This window comes from Lemur catta, chromosome 2, assembly GCF_020740605.2.
Source record: "Lemur catta isolate mLemCat1 chromosome 2, mLemCat1.pri, whole genome shotgun sequence".
In the NCBI taxonomy this organism is placed as follows: domain Eukaryota; kingdom Metazoa; phylum Chordata; class Mammalia; order Primates; family Lemuridae; genus Lemur; species Lemur catta.
In genome coordinates, this window is record NC_059129.1 from 13,429,727 (window position 1) to 13,445,063 (window position 15,337).

The window sequence follows — 15,337 nt, forward strand, 5'->3', positions numbered from 1 at the left end:
TTTTAGGCTAATCTGGTTATAGGCAGAACGAGGAGGAAGAGTCAGTGGTAGGGAGACCTGTCAGTGTCTAACAGGAGCAGCTCTGAAGAAGGATGGGGTGTTGTTCAGGTGTTTCCCAACTTGCCAGGGGCACACAGTCACAGCCTGCCTCCCAGTCTCACCACAGAACACTGCAAACAACTGATACTCTCCACTCATCTCTCTCCACAGGCTGTGGCACTTCTGCATCCAGAGCAGTAGACGAAGTCTATTGGGAATCATGAGGATTTTTTTCCACTACCAGACATTTAGGTTCATCTGGCATGCTAAGCCACCTGGCCGTCACTTTCACAGAGATCACCAACTTTGGACGCCTCTGACTCTTGCTGATCTTGAGGCCATAAATCGCTATGACAGGCCATTGCCTAAGAACTTTAACTTTGCTGGGGATGTGCTGGACCAGTGGTCCCAAAAGGAGAAGGTATGAGTTGATGGGGCTTCCGTTAGAGGCTCAGCATTCAGTTATCTCTCGGTCTTCCATTTCCCCATTCTGTGGTCCACTGATCGATTTCGTTGTAATTCTTTCACTCTCTTGGTTTCCTTTGTGTGTTTTCCAACTGTCCTCCTCTCTCCCCAGGGAAGATCTTAGATCCTCAAGCACATATGTCTGCCGTTCTCTGGAGCCTACTCACCCCATCCCCTCCCATTGTGGTTACTCACAGAGTCACACTTCTTTACCTTCTCTTTTCTCCAAGTCCCTCACAACAGCTCCTTGTGTTTGGGCTGGTCACAGCCTTATTCAAAAACTAGTAATCTGAGCTTTGTTTTTATGACTATTGCTATCCTTGGAGTATTTAGGAGAGAATCAGAGATTGAGAAGAGTAAAGCAAGCAAGCCTTACAGAATATTTGCAGTGCAGTCTCAGGACAAAATCCCTGCTTACTCATCCCCACTCTGGCCAGGCACCGAGCTGAACACTCTACCTACCAGTGCTTATCAAAGTGACCTGCAGGATCTGTGGTTCAGAAGGTGATGTTAGGTACTGGATACACAAGGTATTAAATAACATTGAATCAATCCTCCCTGTTAAATAGAGGCGAGAAGGCCTTCTTTGAATCCCATTGTGTTCTTAACACCTAACACTTGACTAAACTCTCATTTGAACAGAGAAAGCATAGTTTTGTTTTCAGTATATTTATTTTTCAGCAACTTATTTTTAGCAAGTGGTACTGATTTTCCAACTATGGCGCTGATTAAATGCAGTTTCCTTCTTAAGTATAATACGTACAAGTGTAAGTGAGTAAATGTAAACAAATATGTACAAAGTACAATGGCACAGGTGCAGACCTATCTGGCAGAAACAGTGACACTCAAACAACTAAAGATTGTGAAATACTGACCTATATTATTTCATTAAATCCCCATAACCACCGTGGGGGGTTTGCAGATAGAGAACTTAACCTCACAGAATTTAAGCTACTTACCCAAGGTCACACAGCTCCAAAAGAACCTGAACCAAGTCCCTGATCTTATGGAGCTTAGATAGGGCAGGGACACATCTGTAATACAATACAGTGTAAGGGAGCTGCCTGGAACATGAGCACAATGCTGAAGGAACACAGAGAAGTCGGTGGGGAAGCAAAGAGGCTGCCAAGAAAGGCTCACAGATGAACTGAAATGTCAACTGGGCTTTGAAGTATTTTTCAACTAGGGAAAGTAAAAGAAACGTTCCAGTTGAGGGGGAAGAAAGGGAAGTAACTTTTCTCCAGGCAAAACATAAAGCAAAGAGGTTTTGCAGTATAGATGACTTGCTTTGTAGAATGATGGGAGAGAAGTTTCCTTCAGAAATCAATCAATCAATTGATGCCACCCTCCACTCTGCTCCTTGTGACTTGTGAAACCCACATCTCAGCCTTTGGGTACAAACAGATGTCAGGTTCCTAATCAAACTTAGTACATCCATTAAGGTTATTTGGATGGGACCAAAGCTAACTTAAGCAAGAAAGAAATTTATTCTAGAAATGCAGGAGAGCTCACAAAATTGGGCTGGAAGAGAGTCCATCTCAGTGAGGACAGGAACCGGGATAGCTCCCTGGGGATGCATAAGCACCAACAGCCCATAGACAGGTTTTGCTCCAACCATGTTCTATCTTTTGCTTCCTCTCAGAAGACTCAAAGTCCAGGGAGAGAAAATCTGATTGGCCCAACTTTGGTCACATGCCCTCCTATGGGTCAGGGATGGGTAAGCACTCTGATAGGTCATCTTGCCAAGGCTGTGTCCAATAAGAGAGGAGCAGTTCCCCCAAAGACAAGCTGGGGTGCTGTTATCAGCATGCACAGGAACAGATGCTAAGGGGGAGAAACGGCAAATGCTCCATCTACCTGGCAACCAACCATGTAAACCCACTCTTCTCTTTCCCATGTGTCCCTGGCCAGACAGGGGAGAGACCAGCCAACCCAGCCCTGTGGTGGGTGAACGGCAAAGGGGATGAGGTGAAATGGAGCTTCAGAGAACTGGGCTCTTTGTCCCGAAAGGCAGCCAATGTACTTACCAAGCCCTGTGGCCTGCAGAGAGGAGACCGGGTGGCCGTGATTCTGCCCCAAATCCCTGAGTGGTGGCTGGTAAACGTGGCTTGCATACGAACAGGTCAGTGCCAATATTTAACATGTCTAAATCATACAGAAAGAGAGATTGAAACTCAAAGGTTTTCTGAAATGTTAGCTCTGACTAAAGCAGTACTTACAGTGGACAGAAAAAGAGGTGAAATTAGACAATCATAATGTAGTAATATTATCATAATGACCTTAAGAGGTAGGTATTATTGTGATAACTGTTTTGCAGAAGAGGAAACCAAGGCTCAGAGAAGTTAAGAAGCTTGCCAAAAGTCATACAGTTACAACACTATGCAATTAGGTTTTAAACACAAAGATCTATAAAAGAACATGTGAGTACCAATGTATCTTTGCAGTGGCTGGTTAGATTATGTATGACATGTTCACCTAGATGTTCCAGAATTTACTTCTCTGAATATATCTGGGTTCTCCCTGACATGAGATATTCAATGTATTAATATTTAATGTATTCAGTAACACACTTTCTCCCAAGGTATTAATACTAATTTATAATACACTCCAAATTAAAATTCCAACAGGATTCTTTTCCCTCTAGGACAAGAGTTAGCAAACCATGGCCTGTGGGTTGGCCGCTTGTTTATGTAAATAAAGTTTTAATGGAATACAGCCATGCTCATTTTTTTATATATTATCTAAGGCTCCTTTTGTTCTACAACAGCAGAACTGCTAATTGAGACAGAAATACTATGGCTCACAAGCCCTAAAATATTTATTATCTGGCCCTTTATCAAAAAAGTTTGCCAATCCCTGCTTTAAAACATGACAACTGTTTATAATTCAGTTAAAAATAGTCCAGGTGCAGGGCCTCACACCTGTAATCCCAGCACTTTGGGAGGCCAAGGTGGGAGGATTGCTTGAGACCAGGAGTTAGAGACCGGCGTGAGCAAGAGCGAGACCCCCCTCTCTACAAAAAATAAAATAATTATCCAGGCATGGTGGCTCGCGCCTGTAGTCCCAGCTACTTGGGAGGCTGGGGCAGGAGGGCTGCTTGAGTCCAGGAGTTTGAGGTTGTAGCGATCTTTGATGATGCCACTGCACTCTAGCCCAGGAGACACAGCAAGATGCTGTCTCAAAAAGGAAAACAAAACAATAAATCAATTAAAAATAAACAAGAATACCAAAGGATAAAATATCATAGAGAACAAAAAGATGTTTGCTGCAGTATCATTAATAATAGTAAAAAATTGAGAACTTACATAGAAATTATTAAATAATTTATAACTTAGCTGAGATTAAAGTTCAGCTGAAGTATTTTTATTGCTGATTGAAATTATGGCATCTGAACTTGGAATACCACTGAAAGGTTGATGTAACCTTTTAGTCCTAAATAATCCTCAATAAAGGATATTAAGTGATAGAATATCACTAAAAGAATCATGATACAGATTTCATAATAGTGTTGAAAAATGTTCTTACTGCCAATGTTAAATAAAAATAGCAATATATAAAACTTGCAAATGTAAAACAAATTGTGGATCGAAAGAAGATTAAGGATGGTTTGGTTTATTTGTCAAAAAATCATGTACTTAATATTACTTAATATATGCAATTTATGAAATACTAATGAAAAATGAACACACAAGCTGAGTGGTTAAAAAAACACCACTCAGGTAACTAAATATAAAGCAAGCAGCTGAGGATTATGTTTCTAACTCAGAATTATTAAATCTTCTGTGTAAACATTGAGATTTCTTGTACTACGCCACATGGCAAAACATTTTGGTTTTTGCTATAAAATATATGCAGTAAACCCTAAGATATCTGCTACCTGAAATCTAACAGAAGAAAATGTCTCCCAACCCTGAAGCTAGAGGTCTACCCATTGAACACATTCACATCACGAGTCATTAAGAACAAGTGATTTGTAAAATGAATAATTTTGTATTTTTATATTGAGTGAACATTCTGAGATCCTCTAAGGTGTTTTTTTAACTTCCTTATCCTCATGTATTTATTCATCTTCTCGAGAGAGGATGACATCTAAAAGCTTTTAAAATATATTCAATAAAGTCTCCTTTGTAGGGATTCAACTCCACATCTCCCTATTTCAGGGAACTCACCAAGAAATAAGCAGTCTGGTATATGGCACAGGTCTTGGGAGTCTTGGAATGCACCTTTGAATTCTGGCTGTGCTACTTATTGACTTTGTGACCCTTGGGCAAGTTGTCATCTATACACCGGGATTAATTTTAAGTGAAATACCAGGCACATAACAAGTGTTCAATAAATGATAGTGCTTATCTGTAATACTTTATATACACTCCACTTTCTTCCCATTGATTCACTTTAGAAAGTGCAAACTACCTTTTCTCTCGTTTTCATCTGATTCTGCCATATATATTCTTCCCATAAGGAACTGGTACTTTAAAACCAGGCTTATCTCCAGCCAGTATTTAGGCTAAAGTGAACAGGTGGGATAAATTAAGCATTGCCAAAGTGGTCTAGGCAAACCTCAATGAGGCCAGGCCCCTGGGATCCACAGATTTAAGGGCTGGCTCTCCCACTCACCAGCTCTGACCAAATCTCCTGTTCCATCAAATGGAAACAACTGCATGGACTGACCAGGGTTGCTGAAAACGGGAGTCTCCAGGCAGTTTTGGTTTTACACTCTATTGATAAAAATATTTAGGATGCACATCTTCCTACCTAAGTATAGTTATTTCTGTTGTTCTACTACATTAATACAGTATGTGTATTATAAAACATAGACACAAATGAGATAAAAACATAAAAAGAATTCTAGTATTTCAATAATTTCTTTAAAATTCTATTATTTTCTTTTCTCATTCCCAATGTATTGTCTTGTAAGACTCACTTTGAAGACCATTGGTTCAGAAGATTAAATGAGACAATATTCACAAAAATGTGTTAAAAGCTACAAAGAGTTATGCAAGCATTGCATAATAATGATTCAAATGTTACATAAAATGTTGTATAATAATAGCCCACCATTCTAATGCCCACTGTATGCAAGACACTTACTGTTATTATCCCTTTTTAACAGATAGGGAAAGGAAGGCACAGAGAGATCAAAGTCACAAAGCTAGTAAGTTACAAGGCCAGGATTAGACCCCTGGTCTGTCAGTATCCAAAGCCATGTTCTAAGGATTTCTCAGTGATTGGTCCTGTGGGATGTCCCTGAGAACCAAGGCAGAGGTAGCTGAAGGCTCCACTCTGAAGCTCCTCCTGGGCATAAGGCCCAGGTTTTCCACAGTCCACGAAGTCTTACCTAATGGACAGCAGTTCTGTTTAGCTCAGGGCCTCTGTCGTTTCCCAGGGCTTGTCTTCATGCCAGGAACAACCCAGTTGACAGCAAAAGACATCCTCTACCGGCTGCGAGCATCCAAGGCCAAATGCATTGTGGCCAGTGAGGAGGTGGCCCCGGCAGTGGAGTCTATTGTGTCGGAATGTCCCCACCTGAAGACCAAACTCCTAGTGTCTCCACACAGACAGAATGGGTGGCTCAGCTTCCAGGAATTATTTCGGTGAGTATTTTTTCCAGCTTGTCTGCAACACCAGCAACAACACAAATGACAGCTACATCTCAGAGTCCCCTTGCCTCCAAGGACTCCGTAACACTGTGAGTTGAGCTGGGCTCCCTCCTAGAAAAGAATTGCCTATTAAAAGGATCTAAGGGCAAAAGGAAGGGATGTAGCTCTGCCTCTATTTTTCTGCCTCCTCTATGGCCTGTGAGGAGTATCCTACATGGCTTGGCCCTTGCCCAGCTCCTGGACCACATCTCCCACCACCCTCCCTTTTATTCCTCAAACGGGCCCTACCTCATGGCTTTTGCACCTGCTGTTCCTTCTGCCTCACATGCTCTGCCCTATTACTTTTCTCAGGTGGTTACTTCCCAGCAGATTTCAATTCAAATGTTTGAACAGCTATATAGAAGATGAATTTAAGGAGGACCAAATTGGATTCAGAGAGATGATTAGGGGAGAGATGACTAGGATCTAAATCTGGGCTCTGGTGAATAGGATATAGGGAAAGGGGAAATTTAAAGAACTACAAGGACTTGGAGACTAAACTGGATGTGAGGATGAAGGAAGAAGTCAAGACTGATCTGCTTTTTTACTTAGGTGATTGGGTGGATGGGATACTATCCGCTGGAGAAAGAGCCAGTAGAAGAGCTTAACATGATGAGTTTAGAGTTGGACGTATTGAGATCAAGGGGTCTGTGAAACAACCAAATGTCTAGGAGGTGATAGATATATAAGTCTCAGGCTCAAGTAGGTACAGAGAGAAATCTGGAAGTCATTGGTACATAGTCTGCACTGAAAAATCAAGAAAGGGCTAGGTATGGTGGCTCACGCCTGTGAACCCAGCACTTTGGGAAGCCAAGAGTTGGAGACCAGCCTGAGCAACACAACAAGACGCTGTCTCTATAAACAATTTTAAAAAATAGCCTGGCATGGTGGCATACATCTGTAGTTCCAGCTATTCAGGAAGCTGAGGCAAGATTGCTTCACTTGAGCCCAGGAAGCCCAGAGTTCAAGATTGCAGTGAGCTATGATTGCACCACTGCACTCCAGCCTGGGTGACAGAGTGAGACTCTGTCTCTAAAAAGAAAAAAAAAAAGAAAGAAAGAAAGAAAGAAAGAAAGAACGAAAAAAGAAAATCCAGAAAGATTATAAGTTAGAACTCAGGTATCCAAGGAAAGAGAGACAAGTCAGAAAATTGGAATCACTGCTTGAAAATCTCATCACTCAACAGATTGTGATGTCACTTCTTTTAGTTAAATAAAGACTTACATCCAAAGGTTACTATACTGGATTAAGAAGTGTTCAGATATAAGAGGTTCCTGCCACCCAGGGTATTAGATATTTTGAAGAAATCCTCCTCTCACTAGCCCAATACACACCTATATTTATACTGAAAAAAATTAATACAATTGAACAATCTTTTTCTATTTTAAAAGAAGGAAGAAAGTTACCAGGAAAACCACATTGGCCAGGCACAGTGGCTCACACCTGTAATCCCAGCACTCTGGGAGGCCAGACAGGAGGATTTCTTGAGGTCAGGAGGTTGAGACCAGCCTGAGCAAGAGTGAGACCCCATCTCTACTAAAAACAGAAAAAATTAGCCAGGCGTGGGGGTACGCATCTGAAGTCCCAGTTACTCAGGAGGCTATGGCAGGAGGATCGCTTGAGCCTAGGAGGTTGAGGTTGCTGTGAACTAGGCTGATGCCACAGCACTCCTAGCCCAGGAGACAGAGCAAGATTCTGTCTACAAAAAAAAAATTAATATTTCATGAAGTTATTGTTGACAAGATAGTGTATGTTTATAATCAGTCCTCATTGTTTTACAGTTTCAATGACAATCTTATTTGTCATCAAGATGAATTATTATAAAAGGGCATCCTTAACCCTGTTCCCTTCAACCAGGGAAATTAAAAATATGATAACAGAAGTCTCAAAAATTCTTAGCTATTGTATCAGTTATCCATCACTGAATAACAAACCATCCCAAAACTCAGTAGTGAAAATAACAATCATTTTCTTTGCTCATGTTTCTGGGGGTCAGCAGGTCTCTACTCCACATCAGTTTGATTGGGGCTGGAGATCCCAAGGCAGCTTCACCCACAAGTCAGGCTTTGGTGCTGGCTGTCAACGGAAGAACCTCAGTTCTCCCGCACATGGCCCCTGTCTCCAGAAGGACAGTCTGAACATCTTTATATGGTGGCCAAGTTTGCACCACCACAGCCCCACCTGTCCCCTACCAGCCCCGGAGAAAGTGAAAACTAGAAGCCTCTTAAGGCCTGGGCTGAAAAGTCCCAGACCTTCTGCCACACTGTAGCCCTCAAAACAAGTCATAAGGCCAGCCCAGATTCAAGGCAAGAGGACATATATTCCACCCTTCAATGAGAGAATGGCATAGTTGCACAGGGATGGAAGGAATTGCTAGAGCTATCTATACAGACAGTCTTAACACAGATTGTTATCAGTTAGAATGCTTTTGGGTTTAGTAATCCCAGTAAAAATGACTTAAGCAATACAAATAATTTTATTATCTCACGAATAAGTACAGAGGTAGGGTGGACTGAAAGTTGGTTAATTCAGTGGTTCAATGAAGTTAACAGGGACTCAGATTCATTCATCTTTCCATCGTGCCATCCTCTGTAGGATCCCAGCATGGCTAGGGGGCTAGGGTACCACCAGGCATCCTGTGTTTTCACAATATTCAAAGGCCATCAAATAGGATGGGTGGGGTGGAAGAAGAAAGCATCCCTTCTTCAAGACTCTTTTTGGAACAAGGATATAAAAACCTTATATTTCATGTGCCCATTCCTAAGCCAATCACTGGTGAGGGAAGTAATGACCATGACTGTCTCAGGTAAATCAAGAATTGCCCCCAGGAGTTACACAGGAACAGTCTCCCCTGACACACGTGACTTCCTGATACCCGTACAAAATCAGAATGTTATTAGTGCAAGGAAAGAAGAAGGGAATAGCTATTTGGTAAGCAACTGGTTGCATCTGCTAGCAATATTGAAGATATTGAACAAAAATTATTAAAAAGTTTGACTCAAATGCCAAAAGATCTTCCTTTAAATAATAAAGACTCCTGAAATGTTAATAGAAAATTACAAAGATTCAATGCTGATTTTTAAAAATTCATAGATTTTTAAGAAGCACTGGAAAAAAATGTTTAATAAAATTTATGTTCCTTTGTTATTAATACTGGAAATTATCTTGGGTACCTATTTGGCCTAGAGATGAAATTTAACAAAAAACAGAGAGAGAGAAAGAAGAGGAGGAGGAGGAGGAGGAACAGCAGCAGCATAAGTAGCAGAACAAAAGCAATTTCTGAGTTAAACTGGTCTGCCATTTTCAGTCACCATCTTGGGGCTAATATTTTGCAGATCTACATCTGAAGAGCACAGCTGTGTGCAAACAGGAAGTCAAGAACCAATGGCCATTTATTTCACCAGTGGGACCACAGGCTATCCTAAGATGGCCCAGCACTCACAGAGCAGCCTTGGAATTGGGTGCACCCTTCCTGGAAGGTAGGGAGGAGAACTCAATTTGTTTTTGGTGAACTCCCCTATGAGATTCCAATATGTCTATCCAACTGCCTAATTGACACCTGTTCTTGAACGGCTATATCTCCAATACAACATCTACAAAACAGAACTCTTGAAGCCCTTGCCCAACCCTAGCTCAGTAAATGGCACCATCTGACCAACTGATCAAGCAAGAGCTTAAGAATTGACCTTGATGTCTGGCTCCCTCTCCTCATTGCCAGGTAAATTTATCTACCGAGCAAGATCTTTCTAAAAGAAAGGCTATCCTAAAACTCTCACATTACCCTGTCTTATTTTCCTTTCCTTATAGTACTTATCACTATTTGAAATTATGATATTTAATAGTATATTTAATTCACCTTATTGTGTACTTGTTCACTATCTGTCTACCTAAAATAAGAGCAGAGATCTGGCCTGTCAAGCTCACTGCTGTAGAACAGTGCCTAGCACAATAAATATTTGTCGTATCAATGGACAAACTCAGAATATCATGCCACATCCAGCCTCCCCCTCTACTCTCAGACCATCTACGATTTTGAACAAACCCTCTAGGAAAAGTGGGGATAGAATCCCTCCCCTTGCCTTGGGGCTTCCTTTGACCGTTTTCTGTAGCCTTTCAGGTACTGGAGCCAGGCCACTCCTCAAAGACACCGGTTTGTCTGCTTTCCTGTTTTTTATTTTATTATTTTTGATCGGTTTTTGTTGTTTCTTCATAACATTTAGATATTGGTTGGGCTTGACCTCTTCAGATATCATATGGAACATGTCTGACACAGGCTGGATCAAAGCCGCCATCGGCAGCATGTTTTCTCCCTGGCTTTGGGGAGCCTGTGTTTTTGTGCATCAGATGGCCCAATTTGACACAGACACCTTCCTAAATGTAAGTCGTGACCTCCACTACATATATCTTTAGAGCTTTCCTCATCTCCCACAAAACCACAAAGAAAGGTTCCTCCAGAATACAGGGCTACTGGGTTTTTGGAAATCATTCTTTTTAAGAAGCAAAGTTTCCAGGGACTTGGCTTTTGAAATGTATTGAACAGAGTGAAGGGGGAACACCACCACACTGTCAAGCATGAAACCCAGACTTCTGCTTCAAATTGCTCAGGATTTGCTAGAGTTGCTAAATCTGTGGCTGCTTAAGAGCCTGGTTCTAAATAATAGAAGTCTCAATTCTAAACAAGTATTTTCATTTCTGATTCAGTGAAACAAAGATAATAGCTGATAAGTTTGAAACAAATATTTTCATTTCTGATTCAGTGAAACAAAGATAATACCTGATAAGTGTGAGGAGATTAAAGAGGAGGTTGCTTTTCTTCCAGAGTAGCTCCTTCCATTCTCCCCCTACCCTAAACTTCTCATTTTGTTAAGTCTCAGAACCCAGATACTCTTCTGGAAACCAGGCATGCCCTACCCTCTCAGCCAGAGACAGCTAGATTGAGATAATGGATACTCCAATTTTTTTCAGCCTTTAGAAAAATATGATTCAGGCCAATTGTTGAACCATGAAAAATCAGTTAAGTTTAATAAAATACATATTATTAAGTATACACCACACCTATGTGAATAAACCTTTTCACCCTGTTATTTTGCTAACTGGTCTGACAAGATGGTTTAAGGGTCTTAACAGAAATGTAGGCTAACCTAAGAACTAAGAACCCTAAGTCACATTTACAAAGTGGCATGAAGTTGATAAGTTAACTTTGCCGTTTCAAAACCTACATTTGTAAAATAAGAATGATACTTTTGTTTTACAAAGATAATGTGTGTATTTTGAGTGCTACAAAAATCTTTATAGATTTAATGCTAGTCTTAGATGTACACATTACACTTCATAAAAACAATTAGAATCTAAGGAGTAGGTACACAAAGAAGAAACGCTCACTTACAGATAAAAATTTACTTTTAATCTATGACAATCCAGAGAGTTATTTTTAACATATGACAGTCCAGATAGCCCAGACATACATTTTGTGAGCCTTCTCCCAAATGCTTAAATCTAATGTAAATTGTCAATAGATTCAGTGACTAGTGGAACTTCTCCAGAAAGAGGATCTCTAAAACATTAGTATTTTTCTAGATTTAAGATGACTAGGTCATTCTTTGATTTAAAGAACTGGAAGTATAGTGAGGCCAGCAAATTTTGAGCAATTAAGAAAAGTCCTGAAAAATGCCTATTTCTGTATTTATTCAATCCTCTCAAAATGACTGATGTCTCTTATAGGAATGGTGCTGGAAAGGTCCTGGTGGGTTAGCTTGTACACTCAGTCTGTACTATACATGAATATATGGTCAGCAGGTTACTATATTCCACCATGAAAGGTAACTTGCAGCCCCAAGGTAGAATAAACCAGTTCACACTTTGGGTTGTTCTCAAATTCACTTGTTGAATTTGGTTGTGTATGTCTGTTTCTGTAACATATACATATTCTTTCCAATAATTGGAAATTCCCAACAGACACCCAGTCACTAGTGATAACTGATGAATATTTGCTTTCTTATTCCTGGTAGTGACCTTGAGACAGGCGCATGTTAATGAAAGAGAATGAGAGGCTACACGCATTAGCTCTAGTCATGGCCTTTGACTGACCACTTCTAACATGTGTCTTTCTCCACCATCCAGACGCTTACTACTTATCCCATCACGACCCTGTGCAGCGCTCCCACTGTATACCGGATGCTTGTGCAAAAAGACCTTAAGAGGTACTTGGGCAGAAATCTCTATTTGAACCACAAACGAAAGCTACCATCCAGCATCACAGATCTCCCCTTTTCAGCACAGGGTAGCCCAGGGTTTCTCAGTCATGCCACTATCAACATTTTGGATGAAATAACTCTGTGTCATGACAAGGGTTGGGGGTGCCTGTGCTATGCATTATAGGATATTGAGCAGCATCCCTGGTTTCTACCTACTAGATGCCATTAGCACCACCATTCCCCATTTGTGACAATCAAGAATGTCCCTAGATATTTCCTAATGTCCCCTGGGGAGCAAAATTGTCCCTCAGTTTAAGAACCCCTGGAATAACCTCTAGGGGCAACTGGACATTTTCCTGGGGACAACTAGAGCCCTACAGTCCCAGAACTCCCACTCAAAAAAAAAAAAAAAAAAAAAAAAAAACTTGTCCCAAAGTACCACTCTTTTAGAAACACTGTCATTTAAAATTAGCTATAAAAAAAGAAAGGGAAAAAAAAAACCCTCAAGTACATTTATACTGCCTTGAAGAGAAGCTAATGAAGTTTATGTCTTGAAGGTTATATTCAATTTAGCCAAGTCAGCTGGACCTGCAGTAGAGCTGCAGTGCGTATTTATTTAATTACTTCAATACATGAGGAGAGAGAGAGAAACAATTTAAGTAGTGCAGGCTTGCCCATCCTCTGTTCCCTTCCCAGGAGGGAAACTGCTATGAGAGACAGAATCAAGGAAATGAACGTTCTTTTCCTAGTCAGTGGCAATTCCTTTGGGGCCCCAAAACGTGAGCACCTTGCATTTTGAGTATGCATGACTTGTGTTCTGCCCACGCCCTCCCACTCATTTGGCGCTTGCTGTATGAGAATCAGGCTGGTCCAGGCTTTCTCACCTGAATCCAGTAAGGCCAGTGGTTAAAAGCTCAAGCTCCAAAGCTCAAGTCCTCCAAACAGACAGGGCTCTACTACTTACTAATAGTGTGACTTCAGACACTCAAGAGGACCTTGTTAAACCTCCATCAACTCCATCCAAAAGACAGGATTAAGAGCCACCTCACAGGGTTGTGGTGAGAATTCAATGCAAGAGCCGTGCTTGCTGAGATCAGCCTGACAAGTGGGAAGTGCACAGTTTGGAGTATCCAACTCAGCCCTTTGTTTTTGGGAAGCCTTTGGCAAGTTCTTTAACCTCTCTGAGCCTCAACTTCCTTATTTGTAAAACAGGAGTTGTGAGGATTTGAAGAGTGCTCCTAAAGCCTTTACAGCATAGCAACTGCTTGATCAATATGAGCTGTCATATCATTTGGCTCATAATAAGCACTTAGTATCACTCTCAGCATTTTCCCCTACCTGTTTACTTCTTTAAGAGCTAAATTCTCCTCTACCTGCTAAAATGGAAGCTCTGTCAGGAATCTTTGTTTTCATCCTTAACCCCACACAAGCCCACCCCCCAAGCCTACAACAATTTCTGGCAATATAGTGGGTGCTCAACAAATACTTGTAGAATGAACTCCCCAGGACTTGACTCTCCAAGCTTCTAGGCTTGTTGCTTAAACTTACTAATGATCTTGCAGTGAAAGCCACCCAGATTTCTCTCTCAAAGACCCCATGCAACTCTGTCTCTCCAGATACAAATTCAAGAAGCTGCGGCACTGCTTGACAGGAGGGGAGCCACTCAACCCAGAGGTGCTGGAACAGTGGAAGGCGCAAACTGGGCTGGAGCTGTATGAGGGCTACGGACAGACAGAAGTGGTATATCTAAAGGGCAAAGTTTACGTTTAGTATATTGGGGGCCTTTCTGTCTCAGGACTGTCAACTGAGCCCCCGAATGCCCCCGTCCTGCTCTAAATTTTTGTGCAGTTTCTCAGAATACCTCACCTTCTCAGAAGTTTCCAAAACTTGTGAATTGCCCTATTAGTGCTGGCTGAAGGAGGATTATGATTGTACCACATGGTCTTCCTGCCTCCCAAGCAGGAGAAATCTCAGGGGTGTTAGGGGTGGGTGAGATTCAGAACTGAGTAGCTCATCTTTCCATTGTGTTGGGAAGGACCCTCCGAGAGCCTCTGTGGGGAATTTATTCCAAGATGCACTTAATGGAGTTTAAAGGAGTGGTTTTCAAACCAGCAGGGGCAGCACCTGGGAATTTGTTAGAAATGCAAATTCTCAGACCCCACTCCACACCTGCTGCATCAGAAACTGTGATGAGGCCCAGGAATCTGCGTTTAAACAATGCTCCAGAATCTCAAACTTGATTTTGATGCACACTCAAATTTGAGAACTACTGGTCTAAAATAATATATTTCAGAAGATGAGCTTGCACACTGGGAAAATCCATCAAAAGTGAATCTCAGGTTTCATTGTCATGATATAAATAGCTACAGAAAATGAATTGTTGTATACTTATATAAAACATGTCCTCTCAATAGGGAATAATTTGTGCCAATCAAAAAGGACAAGAAATTAAACTGGGCTCCATGGGGAAAGGATTCATACCCTATGATGTCCAGGTGGGTTGAGAAAATATCTGGTTCAATAAAGAAGAAAGAACATTTTACAGTTTTTTGCTATTCCTTATACAACTATTCACAACCTGTTTTCATTTTGTGACAAGGAAAATGTTAAGAACCCGAATTGTTTCTTTCATTCTAGATTATAGATGAAAATGGCAATATTCTACCACCTGGGAAAGAAGGGGAAATTGCCCTCAGACTGAAATCTACACGGCCCTTCTCTTTCTTCTCTGAATATGTGGTATGAGAATGTAAAAAGTGCTATTCATACTCCAATAAAGAGTGGGGTCCAAATTTTATATCCACCATGTCTTGCTATGTAACTTTTGGCAAGTGACAAAATCCAGGTCTATTTCATCAGCTGTAAAATGGGGAGGATATCATCTAACTCTAAAGAGTATTGTAAAGATTAAATTCCATATGTAAGAAACCAGCTGCAATGGTTGTCCTCAGAAAGGAAAACTGGACAGGCAGGGGTAGGGGTGGAGACAGGGAGGTGCTA

The 15,337-nt window shown here is 41.2% G+C and overlaps 1 protein-coding gene across 1 annotated transcript in view; it reads left to right on the forward strand.

Annotated features, from left to right (window-relative positions):
- LOC123632450 (acyl-coenzyme A synthetase ACSM4, mitochondrial) overlaps nucleotides 1-15,337 on the forward strand; it is a 20,281-nt gene continuing 4,944 nt past the window's right edge. The window contains exons 1-9 of the mRNA XM_045542726.1: nucleotides 1-460; nucleotides 2,416-2,626; nucleotides 5,891-6,098; nucleotides 9,479-9,622; nucleotides 10,364-10,520; nucleotides 12,264-12,343; nucleotides 13,954-14,077; nucleotides 14,752-14,832; nucleotides 14,975-15,076. Of these exons, the coding sequence (XP_045398682.1) occupies nucleotides 260-460; nucleotides 2,416-2,626; nucleotides 5,891-6,098; nucleotides 9,479-9,622; nucleotides 10,364-10,520; nucleotides 12,264-12,343; nucleotides 13,954-14,077; nucleotides 14,752-14,832; nucleotides 14,975-15,076 (1,308 nt within the window). The 5' untranslated portion in view covers nucleotides 1-259. The remainder of the gene's footprint in view (nucleotides 461-2,415; nucleotides 2,627-5,890; nucleotides 6,099-9,478; nucleotides 9,623-10,363; nucleotides 10,521-12,263; nucleotides 12,344-13,953; nucleotides 14,078-14,751; nucleotides 14,833-14,974; nucleotides 15,077-15,337) is intronic.